We start from the raw sequence: 13,845 nt of genomic DNA on the forward strand, positions 1-13,845 counted from the left end.
GTGCTCTATGGATGTTGGGGGACTGAATGGAACTGAATTATAAGCAAAGATAAATGTTGGCTTTCTGCAACTGGCAGAGGGATGCTCCTGCAGAAACTTAGAATGTCACTGGCCCAAACGAACAAGGTGACCAGACAACTTAACAGAGCACCTCATTTAAATGTGGAGAGACCGCTCTCTCAGGGGGCGGCTTGGACACACACACACACACGCACACACACACACACGCACACACACACACACCAGTTGCCTGCATGGGTGAGTCCATCACTGGGACCCAGGGGCAGCGAAAGAGTAAGGGGACAGTGTTCCAGCGTCCCCTGGAGACTCTGGAGAAATGTTTGTGACATGCAGGGGGGCAGGGGCTCACCCCATCAAGCCAAAATCTCCATCCTCCTTATCCCCTTCCCACTCTCTCCTACTCTCCTCCTGCTTCGTATGTATCTCCGTCTGTCTCTGCTTCTATATGACTTCACTTTCCAACTTTATCTCTGTATTTCTACCTCTTTCTGTCACACGGTCTCTGTCCCACTTCTGTCTCTGCCTCTCCAAACCTCATCTCTCTGTCTCTGTCCTCATTTCTCCCTCTGTGTTTGGGTATCTCTGTCTTCCCACTTTTTCTCTGTCCATCTCTCTGAATCTTTGTCCTTCTGTCCCTTGTCTCTCTGTCTCTGACCCACTTTCTTGTCCCATCTCTTTGTGCCACTTTCTCTGTCAGTGGTCACTGGGCCTGCCTCCTCCCCGTCCCTCCTGTGACCTCCCCCTCCTGTGCAGTCACTTCCCTGCATCTCCAGGGCATCATTCATCTGCATTAGGCTGCCCTGACTGGGCAGCGGAAGTGGGGTGGGGGCCAGCCCAGCAAGTGCATTATAAGTGATGATCAAAGGTGGAGTTGGGGGGGTTGGGGGGGAGTTTGAGAAAGGCCTTGTTTCCTGTGTAATCTGAGCATTCCCAGGGACTCGACAAGTGGTTTTTAATTTTTAATAGAAAGCATTCCGAGCAGTTCTGGCAGCAGCAGGGGGTGGGACTCATTTTTTATAAATGTTTGAGAAGCTAAATGCGAGCTGAGGGTTTCCCAGGCCCAGCAGGGCAGTGCAGGGAGGGAGGAGGAGGCAGGATACTCGTAATTACAAACATCTTCATAATAATGACACTCGGTCATCTCGATGGAGTACTCTGTTCTTTTCCAAAGTGTTTCATCTCTTTCATCTCATTAAGGCATCTCCCTCATCCAGTGAGGCAGGAAGGATAAAGCCTTATCTCTATCTCCCAGAAGGGGAACTGAGGCCCACTCAGGTCAGGTCAGACGGTTTTCCCATAACCGAGGACAGGGCTGGAATGAGAGTTTGTGTCTTCAATCCCTGAGCTCCACCCCCCATAGCACTACCTCCTCCCTCCTCCCTGAGCCAACTGGGGCTTCTCCTGGGGGTCCTGGAGCACAAGTTTGGGTCTCTGTTGGACCTCACAGATAGCAAGGGTTAAGGGACAAGAAAGGAAATAATTCTGGCCTGGGAGCCAAGACAGGGGTTGCAATTCTGACTCCATGCGGAGCTATGTCAGAACCACCCAGGTAAACCAGAGATGAGGGGTGGGCAAGCCCCCTCCCTCCTGAAACTGGTGCTCTGGGATATCCTACTCATGGCCAAGGACATGGCCCCAGAGACCTTGGGTGAAAGGAATAACTCTGATTGAGCACCTACTACATGCCTGGCTTCCCCAGCACTTGAATCCATCACTCTACTCCTCAGAGCATCTCTGCACATTTCAGGCAAGGAAACAGGTCAAACAGAAGGAAAGACTTGACGAAGGCACAGAGTGAAGAAGTGGTGGGATTTGAACCCAGGGCTCTCTGATGCCAAAGCCCATGCTGTTTCTGTGGAGGTGTGGGGGGCATCTCCTCCCAGGATGTCCGACTTCTGCCGATTTTGCCTGGGAGGAACACAGCATCATCCTTGCTGCTTCCTCCTGGGTGTCAGTCTCAGCACAGGCACAGTGAGTCCTGGAGGGGACATGCCAGCTACACAGAGCAGGTTTGCATATTTCCCTTCCACATACTAAGATGTAACCTGGGGAAAGGCATTCAGCCTCTTTGTGACTCAGTTTCCTCACCAGTTCAATTGGGGATTGTGTCTAGGGCATCAGTTCTTAGCCTTGGGTGCTCTTTAGAATCACTGTGGGAGCTTTTTAAAGTACCTTTGCCTATGCTCCACCCCGAGAGAGTCCTATTGAATTGGTCTGGGTGGGGCTCAGCGCCGGGTTTATTTTACGGCTCCTAAGAGGTTCAGTGTGCAGCCAGGCTGCGAACCACTGGTTTCTGTGCTCTCCCAGGACCAGCCTTTCTAATGTAACATTCCACTTGGAGCCCTGGGCGCTGGTTTGCTGTTTGTCCAAGAATCACTTTGGCAACTCTTCCTATGCCAGACTAGACTTAGGCTCTCCAGCTCAGGTAGCAGAAGGGCTGGCTGGCAGCACCATGGACAGCAGACATTTCATCCTGGTTTCTGGAAGTCTGGGCTTGAATTAAACTAACTATTGGGGACGGAGAATGCTCAATACAAATCCCTTCTCTGTCCTCCCCTTCCTTTCTCTCACTCTTCCCTCTCTCTCGCTGTCTGTATAGTTCTACTCTCATTGACCCCCCCGCCTTATCCTACCTTATAAGGTAGGATACATGTGGGTTTTGACATCAGATCGACCTGGGTTTGAATCCTACCTTCCGTATTTCCTTGCCAGGTGAGTTTAGCCACGCACTGTCCTTGGTTCTGAAAATAGAAATCCACGTTCTCCGAACAATCCTGAGAGCTTGGTAGTACTATCACCCTCATTTCACCAATGAAGAAATTAAGGCAGGGTGTTTCACTGCTTTATTTGGCCTCCACTTCCTCATATGTAAAGTGGAAATTTTAATAGAGCTTACTTCAAGGCTTTATTATATAAATCCTGTAAGATAATATACACAAAGGGTTTACCAATATCCAATGCAAAGCAGTCATTCAATAAGCACAATATATCATTATCATCAAATAATGATATATAAGGATGGATTTCATTTTTACTCATTATTAATTTGACATTTTCACTCTTCACTATGCATAGCAGTTTTCTCATCTGTAAAATGGGAATAATGCAGGATTTTACTGGATCATCTTGTATCAGGCCACCATCCCCAGAGTCACTGTGCCTTCCTCAGCTCATAAGAGCTAAGTATTTCTCTTCAGGAGTTTTGTGAGCCTTTTGATATCGCATTGGTAGCTTGAAATTGGCCATGGCGGGAGTATTTACACCATGAAAATCAGCAAACGCTACAAAGTAGGGCATTCCTTCCTGCCCCTCCACCCCCTGGAGCTGATGGTTAAACATGAACCAGCACACCACTGCATCACATCACAGAGGGCATGAGGACTGAAGGAGGGAGTGGACGTGATGGTGCATTGTAAACTGCAAGCTGCTGAACCTAGGGGGGATGACCTGAAGATGGTCCCCCAGCAACTACAGGCCTGGCACCCTCTGTCAGTTCTGGGGAGCTGCTGACTTGCAAAGAAGGTGGGAGGGGTGTGGATCCTGGGGAACCAGTTGTGAATCACTGACCCTTCACCATCCCCACATGTTGGCATTAACTGTAATGGCTGCAATAAAGAATCCCAGATTGGGGAAATGATTCTATCATCCCTGCGGGAATCCCTGGGATGCAGCCAGGGAGAGGGAGAGGAGAGAGGGAGAGGGAGAGGGAGAGAGAGAGGGAGAGAGAGAGAGAGAGAGAGAGAGAGAGAGAGAGAGAGAGAGAGAGAAATCAGCCATATCCATGGGGAATCACTTGCCGAGGGGAGGGACAAGGGGACCCTCTCTGATAACAGTTACAATAGCCAGTGTTTACTGAGCACCCACCATGAGCCTGATGCTTTATGCATCTTCTTCCATTTCAGTATGTCTGCGAGGGGGCATAATTGTGCCATTGTGTACTGGCTGCAGTGCCTCCTGACTCGGCAACAACCTGCATTTATTGAGTCCTTAGCATGGGCCAGACACTGTCCTCCGTGCTGAAAAATTGAAATCTATTTCAAATCGCAAACCGATCCCAAGAGTTTGGTAGTACTGTCACCCTAATTTCACAAATAAGAAAATTGAGGTACAAATGGTTTTGTGCTATACCCAAGGTCAAACTGGTAGTAAGTGGCAGAGTCGTACGGATTGTGGTTCAGTACATCAGGCCACCATCCTCAGAGTCACTGTGCCTGTGCTGACTCTGACAACCAGAAGGTCTTTGGCCTCTGAGAATCCTGAGTTCAAATATCACTCCTTCCTCAGTCTGTACCTTCAGTCAAGTCTTTTCTGTTCTTTTACCCGTCTCCTCACCTGTAATTATGAGGGGCCCATTCTGCCTCTCAGAGATGCTATGAGAATTAGAGATGATGAATGTAAGTGGCTGGTGAAGCCAGGCATGTAATAGGTACTCAATAGTTTATTCCTCTCTCCTCTCTCTGTAGAATGGGGTGGAGGCACCTGGGGCCATGCTCTTGGCCCTGAGCAGGAAACCCCTGAGCGCCAAGCATCAAGAGGGAGGGGGCTTGCCCGAACACCTCTTGCCCAGCTTCTCCTGGGAACTCTGACATGGTTGACGTGGAGCTGGAGCCACCAAAGAAAGAGGCGCATTGCAGAGCAGGCTTAGGAGGCTTGTGGGAGGGAGGACAGGAGAGGGAAATGAGAAATGCAAAAGAGTGAAAAATAAATACACGTGTCTGTCTGGAATGATCGAGGGCCCCAGGCTGGAGGCGGAGAGGCCGGGCTTAGCAGAATTGCTGCAGTAGCATTTCCCAAGCCTCACTCATTAGCCAGGCAGTGAGCTGGCCTCCCCTCCCAGCACACTGCCCTACTGGCCCAGAGAGCCGAACCCAGGCCCAGGAGGACCCTGCTCAGAACCCCAGGAGGCCTGGGCCCCTTCCCCTCACCAGCATGGCACTCAGAAGAGGGCATCTCCTTGCAGTGAGGTCTGAGTCTTATCCCCCTTCGGTCATGTCCTGGGCCCCCTAGCCTCCCTCTTAGGTCTTTCATCTCACCCCTCCTTCCTGAAAAGGTTCAGGTAGACCAGATGGCTTTTCTGTCCCCCCCTTAAACCCTCTCCCCACTCTGACCCTCACCCCATCCTGTCCAGCCTCACGTCCCAAGCCCTGCTTTTGTCAAATTGAACATGATGTCAAATTAGAGCCATCTCTGGGACAGGCCGAGAGGAGCTCCCAGTTTAATGAGGCAGCGTCGAAAATCAATAACTTAATTGCCACTATTTGATGGACTTTTATCCAATTTATACTCTCCCCAGCAGCCTACGTGCGGAGCATGAGGAGAAGTGTGTATGTGTGTCTGGGGGTGGGGACCATCTGCACGGAGGGCGGGGGGGAGGGGTTGGGGAGGGGCCAGGAAGGCACCAGGGCCCACAGCCAACTATTTCCCAAAGGGGAAGCTGGGCACTGCCATTCTCCTTCCACAGGGACCAAGAGACAGACACTGGCCTCTGAGTCCCAATGAACTTGGCTGTCCTGAGCTGCCCCCTCATCCTGCCACAGATGGGGGATGAGGGAAGTGGGGGGTGAGGGCATGGGGAGGAAGGAGGCAGAATTCCCTTAAGAAGTGCCGAGTGTGTAAGAAGACCCCTGCTTTGGGAATCAGGTGCCTGGTTTCCAGTCCGAGCTCTGACTCTGACTGCCATGACCTTCCCTGGTGACAATGACCAGGACCACCACCCACTGAGAGACATGTCTGCTCAGAGCTGTTCTGCACTGGGAGTTTAGAACGCATTCCCTCATGAACCAACGACTAGAATTTCCCCATTTTGCTGGAGAGGAAACAGATTCAGAGGGGCTGCCTTCTGTCGCCAAAGTCCCACAGCTGGGAACCAGGGAAGGGAGGTCTGAACTGAAATCTGACTCCGGGTTCCTGCTTGTGTCAGTCACTAGGGAGGCCCTTGGTCAGGAAGCAGGTTGGGACTCAGTGGGGGGACAGGGCCTGGCTTCAATGTTCCCCAGCCTGGGTCTCCTCTCCCAGCTTCCTTCGGGGTGGGAAAAGGCGGGGAGGATGAGTTCAGCGGCCCCAGGTGACCCCTGTATCGCTTGGTCCCCCGGGCCCAGGCACATCGGTGATGCAGGTGATGGCCTCGGATGCGGATGACCCGACGTATGGCAGCAGCGCTCGGCTGGTGTACAGCGTGCTGGATGGCGAGCACCACTTCACGGTGGACCCCAAGACCGGTGAGGGGCGGGACCGGGCCAAAGGGGCGGGGCCTGGCGGGACCAGAGGAGTGACGCGAAGGGCGGGGCCCGCGGGGTGGGCCTGGGCCGAGGACCACACGGGTTTGTGTGCTCACCCTTCCAACCACAGGGCGCTGAGGGTAGGATGGAGGACCCAGAAGCATTTTGCCCGTTCCAGGAGACCCAAGGGAGGGGGAAGGGGCAGCCGGACAGGAAGAGGGAAGGACTGAGAAATAAAGAATGGAGCGGAGGGCACCTGCAAGACTGGCAGAAAAACAAAGGCAGGGGGCGGCCACTGTGGGCGCCTGAAAGGACTTGGGAGGTCTGAGCAAGGAAGCAGCCCCTTGTCCTTGGAGCTAAACTGAGGCAGGCGTGTCATAGTGAATGTCGTCTTGGGGAGGTGGGCTGGTGAAGGCGCCTTTTCAGCAGTTAGGAGAGCTCTGTTCATAGGGCAGTCATTAAGGATCCGACGGAAAAACAGAAACCCACTGTTAAGAAAAGGTTCTCTGCCATCTACCCTCCTCCAACCACGCCCGACGATGCCCCACTTCACTAGGAGGTTAGAGCCTGGTTCCTGCCCCGAGGGGCCTGGCAAGAGTGGCACGGAGGGTGGGGGGCAGAAGGGGAGGGTGGGGGGCAGAAGGAGGAGACTGCCGCCAGAGGTGAGGTGGCTCTGGCTCGGTGGCTCTCTGGAGGTCGCACAGCTGGGAGTGGCTGTCAGTTCCAGGATTGGGGCTGTCACTGTCCCTGGGGTAGGAGGGGACAAAAGCTATCGTGGGGCTTATAGTCAGGTTGGGGCAGGGGCACAGGCATATGCATGGGCAATTAAGATTTAAGAGACAAAGTTCTTGGAAGCGGTAGCAGCATCTCCAAAGGATAAGAAGGTCTTGGCCAGACGGAAATTCAGAGAAGGGCATTCCAGGCAGAGGGCATGGTGCAGGCAAGACTGGGAGGAGGAGAACAGCCTGAGGCATGAGAGGAATTGTAAGCAACTTTGGATTGGAGAAGCGGGCTCCGTTGAGAAGTGATGTGAGAGGCTGGCAGGGACCTGATGGCCCAGTGTAAGCAGGTTGGAGAGCTTGGATTTTATTCTCAGGGCAATGGAAAAGAGAGGGGTATTTGACGGATTTGCATTTTGGGTTTTTGTTTGTGTTTGTGTTTTGTTGTGTGTAAAGAGAGGTTGAGTAGTCCAGTCTGTGAGCACAGTTATAATTGTATTTTCTTACACATAACATCCTTATTATTTTTCCTCCTTGCCAAGCTAATACATTGTAGAGAACATTCAAACATTATGGAAATGTTTTAAAAAAGAAAGTGCGTCCTACCCCCATCCCCAGTAATTGCAGCCCCAAAGGACGCCCCTCAGTGAGCATACCCTACAAGATCCTGGACTCATTCTTTTGAAAACGAAGCTATTTTTTAAATAGAAAATATATGTCAAGGTTCAAAATTCAAAAAGTCCAAATGGATATTTAGTGGAAATTCTTTACCCCTTCAGTCCCCCAGCTACCCAGTCTGTGTCTCCAAGGCAACCAATGTAATTTTCTTGTGTATCCTTCCAGAGCTATTCTATACATGTACAAGAAAATAAGTACATGGATTTGTTTTATTTTTTTTACACAAATGGTAGCTATAACACACTACACACACTGCTTGCCTTTTTTGCTTACCAATACATCTTAAAGATTATTCCGTATCAGTACATAAAGAGCTTTCCCATTCTTTTATTTAACAGCTGTTGTGGATACACAAAAATTTGTTTCACCAGTCCCCTCTTGATGGACACTTACGCTCTTTCCAATCTTTTGCTACAACGAATAATGCTACAGTGAATAACCCCATATATATATCATTCGGGGGGTGGGAGTATCTGCAGGATAATTTTCGGGAAGGGGAAAAGCTGGGTCAAGGAGCACATGAATGTATTTGGGGTCTGGCTAGATAATGCTAGCATGTACCAGATTTCACTCCTGAGAGCCACATGCAAGGGAACTCGGTTCCCCTCCTCCTCACCAACACTGTGGGTTCATTGATGACTTTGAAGCAGGGAAGTGACATGCCCAGGTTTTCATTTTAACAAGATCCCTCGGGCTTCTGCTGTATAGCATGGCTCAGAAACAGCGATTGAATTCAGGGAGACCCAGGAGCGTGGGGTGCCCAGCAGAGAGCCCCGAAGCACAAAACCCAAAGCCTGCACCCCTTCTCGGCATTCACCCAGACTCTGTAACCTGCTTCATCTAGTTATGGGGCCAGAGATGATGTAGGATTGGTTGTGAGGGTTAGTTGAGGTGCTGAGAAGGGAGTCTGAGGGCCGAGAGTGAGATCCTGAGAAGGGCAAACCTTGGGGCCTAGAGATTATAAGGGACTAGATTGAGGGGGAAATCCAGGGGTTCCTAACTTTGGAGCCTGAGACGGGAAGGGACACAGAGGGAGGAATGTGGAGTAAGAGAACTATCTAGAAGCTGAGGAATTCGTGGATGGGCACTGTGATCCGGTACAGAGCTCATTAATTCCGTTTTAACCATATTGGCTTTAAGAGGAGAAAAGAAACATCTAGAACCTCTAGCAGGTTGTCTGAAATATGGACTTGAAGATCCAAAATGGTTGGGGTTCTGTAAACTTTGATTTCCCCATGTCCACAAGAGGGATAATAATACCCATCTCACATGATGTGAGGATTCAATGGAGGAGTTCATTCATTCATTCAGCAACTCTTTATAGAGTGCCTACTGTATGCCCGGCTCTGTTCTAGGCTCTGGGAACACAGCAGTAGGCCTACCCTCATGGAGCATTTATTCACGTTGGGAATAAACATACAACATAATGTAAACATACAACATAATGCCAAGGAGCAATGAGTGCTAGCAGGGTAAGGGGAGAGACTTAGCTGAAGAAATCAGGACAGGGCTTTCTAGGGAATGACCTTGGGCGGAGGCCTGAATGAAGTGAGGGTGGGAGCCACTCAGTATCCAGGAGAGAGCTTGCAGGCCACGGGAGCAGTGAGTGCATGAAGAGCTCGACGCAATACTTGGTACATAAATGGAAACTAGGGGGATGAAGAAGACGACGACGATGATGATGACGATGATAAAATAAAACCTGAGGAGGTGGAGCCCTTAGAATGTATCAGCTGTTTTCAGGGAGGAGAGGAAGACACAAACAGAGGAATAGGGAAGGGCCAGGACTGAGTCTGAGGGGTGGCAGGGTGGGCAGATGAAGAGTCAGACTCCAAGAGACGGGAGGACGGCCCGGTTCCAAGGAAGAGCATCCCCCGCTGCAGAGGGTCTGGAGGATGGGGCACGTGGGGAGCCATGGAGCCTGGAAGGGCAGGAGAGCTAGTCCCCAAGAAGCCAGAGAGTGGGCACCCGGCAAGGCAGGCGAAGGTGCCAATGGGTCCTTGTTCTATCTAGGGTCCCTCAACTTGCTCAGCCTGAAAGGGTCTTTGTGGACATTTCCTAGACCCGTATTTGCCCTCCCCTTTCCTTAGCCCCACTGCAGGAGCCGCGCGGTGTCTTTCCCAGCCCAGCTCCATTTCCCCAGCCAGGAATATTCCGCCGATGCGGGTCTATATTTAGCAGCTGCTGTGAGGTACAGTCTGTTCTCGCTGTGCAGATAGCAGGGAGCAGAGCCTGAACGGGCCTGAGAGGAAGGTGTGAGGGACGGGAGGGGGCGGGGTGCCACAAGGCCCAGTGCCAGAGGAGAAATTAATGTGTGTTTTAAAGGCCAGATCTGCCATCAAGCCCCCCACAGGGGCAACGGGGATGGCATTTGCAGTCTAATGAGGCATCACTTGGGTTCCAGGGCCCCTTCTGTAGCATTTGGAGGGGACAACAGGGTAGAGAGAACAACAGCTGGAACTGGGGTGAGCAGAAGGCTGCAGGGAGCCTTGGCCAGGTTCTAATTACCAGCCCCACCCGTCACAGCCCCAGCAAGAATAGAAGGACTTGCTTAGAGACTTCAAGATATCTCTGAAAATTCTCAGGTGGGCCAGAGAGGTCCGTTTTCCTGGGAAGGAATGACACTAACCTTTGTTGAGCAATTCCAAGTGCCAGATCCTGGGTCAGGCTGATGAACCAGATCTAGTTTCCACCCTCATGGGGCTTTTGTTCCAACAGAGAAGCCAGAAACAAATAGACAGCTACACCCAGGCGCCATGAGGTGGGACCGAGAGTCTACGGGAGTAAGTCGGGCAGTCAGAATTGTATTGAACACCTACTATATGCCAGACCCTAAAGATAAGATGGTGAAGAAGGCCAGTATGGATTTCTGCCCAGGATGGAAGTTATTTATGGGACACCCAACCCAGGACCAGAGGAGGGGATCAGTGAGACATCCCCAAAATGTGAGACATGCTGCTGGAAGCTTCATCTCATTTAATCCTTCCAACAGCCCTATCAACTGGATATCCCCATTTTACAGAATAGGAAACTGAGGCTCAGAGAGACTCAAGAGCTTGTCCAAGGTCAGATAGCAGATGGAAAGAAGTCTTGAACCATATCTATCTGACCCTGTAGCCCCTGCACATAGTAGGCCCTCAATAAGGGTTTAATAAATGAGTGAATGAATTTGCAGAGTCAGAGGTTCCAAGAACAGCTTCATGGACTGATTTGGGAGTTTTACCCCAGGCTCCCCAGAAGTGCACCAGCCTCCAGGAGGCTTCTCCCAGCATCAGGAGGCATATGGAGTAGATAGAAAACGATGTTGTCAACTCCTCCCGTCCCTACACTGGCCTCAGAGTGAGTGACTTTGCCATTCCTCCCACACCTTAACTCTGGGTGGGTTTTGGCCAATAGAATGTAGCAGAAGTGATGTTTATAAATTCCCAGAGTGGGCTTTAAGAGACATGAAGCTTTCACTCTCTCTCCTGGAACATGGTCCTGAGGCCCCCATAAAAGGAAGCCAGCCAGCCTGCTGGGGCATGGAGAAGGTCGCGCTACAGCCAGCGTCAGCTGCCAGGCATGTGCATGAGGCCATCTTGGGCCTTCCAGCGGCTGACCCCCAGTTAAATGCATGAGCCAGGGAACTCAATTTCTCTGTCAGCTATCTCCTGCCATATAACAAACTGCCCCAAAATGTTGTGGCTTAAAGCAGCCATGGTTTATTATTTGTCATAATTCTGTGGGTTTGCTGGGGTCACTCAGGGTGGTGAGCCCCTGGTGGTCACCCCACTGTCAATCTGGCCATCTGCCCTCTCTTTTCCTCCCTCCCCCCACCTTTCCTCACTGCTTCCTGTCCCTCTGTTTCTCGTTGTCTGGTGGTCTCAGAGTTCCAAGAGGACAGGCCCCAGCACACAGGCCTGATCAAGCCTCTGCTTTTGTCACACTTGCTGATGTCCTATTGGCCACAGCAAGTCAGGTGGCCCAGGCCAGAGTCCGTGTGGGAGGGGATGATCCATGGCATGGATTCCAGGAAGTATGGTTCATTGGGAGCTGTTACCATAGCAACCTACCACTGAGGGTAACCCTGAGGCAGGGCCCAGAGGCACCATGGGTACCCACCTCCCAGTCACTCAGAGATGGCACCTGATCATACACTCAAGGCTTCATCATCAGTTTCCAAAAGAGAAGAGTTCAGTATCCTCATTCCTTCTGGAGCTGGAAGTGGCAAGGCCAGCAAGGAGGCCAGCCTCATGCCCGTGGCTCCTCACCCACAGGTGGGACCTCAGCCAGACCCCTGCTCCAAGCCCCTGGCTGAGCTTTTTGTAAACAAGCTCATGGAGTGAGATCCCAGAGGTAAAGTGACACGCCCAAAGCTTAGCACACAGTGAGTGCTCAGCTGGTCAGCTCCCCTCCCTGCCTTTACACCTGGTTCACTCAGGCCCCCCCTGTGTCTGGCCGGGTGGCCCCTCCACTGTCAGTCTGTCCATCTGCCCTCTCTTTTCCTCCCTGCCCCCACCTTTTTCACCGCTTCCTGTCCCTCTGCCTCTCTCTTGTCTGTTTCACTGTCTCTATTTTTTTTTCTCCCACTGTCTCCTCCTGGGTGTGATTTCTCTCTGGCTCCACTGCTCCCCTCTGTTTCTATCTCAGAGGTCCTTCACCTCCCCTTTCTCTGCCTGTCTCCATGTGGGTGTCCCTTCCCTCTTGTCTCTTTCCCTCCTGCCTCTCACCAGGTTTCTGTCCATCTCTTTCCCCAGGTTCCCTTTTCTTCTCTCTTTCTTACACTTTCCTTCTCTATCTCTATCTCTATCTCTATCTCTATCTCTATCTCTATCTCTATCTCTATCTTTATCTCTATCTCTATCTCTATCATCTCCTTCCCTCTCTGTCTTCATCCTTTATCTTCTCCTCTATTGTCCCTTCTGCTCTTTGCCTCCTTCCACCACCTCCCAGAGGCAGAGGACACAACAGCCCCTCATGATCACAGTGCTGAGGAGCAGGAATAGGAGGGGAAGGGGTAGGTCAAGAAGGACCTGCTGCATGACTGGAAAAAACAGCTTGCCTGGTTGGGACCGAGAAGAGCAAGAATGTTCCAGGGGCTTACACAGGACCACCCAAACGGCACCCCTCTGTCAGAGGCCTGGGCTCTACCCTTGTGCCATGTGCTGGGTGGGGTGGCGATGCAAGGCAGGCTGGGTAGGGACCCTCCTTCCTTACTCCGTGCCAGCAGAGCAGGTCAGAGCATGGACGCGGGCCCCGGAGTTCCTGCTTGAATCCTGGCTGTGCGCCTTCTACATGTGAGACCTGGTCAAGTTCTTGGCCTCTCCCTGATTCCATCCCCCCTTCTGTAAAACAGGGGTAATCACAGCACCGCCCTCATAGGCTGCTGAGAGGATTAGTGGGACAGTTCCCTTCAGGCACTCAGTGCAGAGCCAGGCACAGGGTGCACGCTCATCGACAGTAGGGACTGTCATTGTCACCTGGGATTCTCATGAGATGAAACTCCACACCGTGGTTCTCAACTGACTGTCCCCAGGGCCATTTGACAATGTCGGGAGACATTTTTGGCCCTGGGTTTGGTGGGGAGGGTGTGCTGCTGGCGTCCAGTAGGTGGAATTATCCTGCCAAAATGTCCATAGTGCCGAGAGGGAGAAACCCTGTTCCTTGGAGAGGCTGTCCCACTTTACAGATGCAGAAACTGAGTTTCAGAGCGGTGCAGGGTTTGCTCAGGTCACACGGCCCAAAAATGGCAGATCGGGGGTCGATCCCAAGCTCATCTGCTTCCAAGACCTGCCTCTCCTCGGAGACGTGTCTGACAGGGGTCGGGAGGGGGCCTCCTGAGACGCCTCGGGGCCATATATAAAGGGTCTGTGTGACCTTTGTTAGAGAGGGTACACAGACCACTCCTCCATGTGGTCCCACAAAAGCAGGGCAACCCCCAGGTACCCCCCCCCCCCGGTTCCCCCAGCCACACGCGCAAACACACGGACACACACTGCAGCCTCTTCTCCCGTCCCATTGCCTTTATTGGAGTCTGGAGGCTGCTTGGGGACATCAGGACTGGAGATTGGGTTTTATGGGGCACATCATGGGGCTGCTGGTGCATGACTCCACCTGGCGCTCAGGCCCTGGGCACCACCTGTCACCACCTGGTGCTGGGCAGGTTGGAGTGAGTCATGGGGGGAGGCTCTGAATGCCTCATCGACTCCCCGCTCCACCCTCGTCTCCAC

At 52.0% G+C, this 13,845-nt stretch overlaps 1 protein-coding gene across 1 annotated transcript in view; it reads left to right on the plus strand.

Annotated features, from left to right (window-relative positions):
* Nucleotides 1-13,845, plus strand: part of CDH22 (cadherin 22) — a gene marked incomplete at its 5' end in the record, with an annotated part of 68,841 nt that overhangs the window by 16,806 nt on the left and 38,190 nt on the right. Inside the window, one exon of the mRNA XM_081096560.1 lies at nucleotides 6,120-6,239. Within this exon, the coding sequence (XP_080952686.1) occupies nucleotides 6,120-6,239 (120 nt within the window). The remainder of the gene's footprint in view (nucleotides 1-6,119; nucleotides 6,240-13,845) is intronic.

This window comes from Myotis nattereri, assembly GCF_964212035.1.
Source record: "Myotis nattereri genome assembly, chromosome: 8".
Lineage (NCBI taxonomy): Eukaryota > Metazoa > Chordata > Mammalia > Chiroptera > Vespertilionidae > Myotis > Myotis nattereri.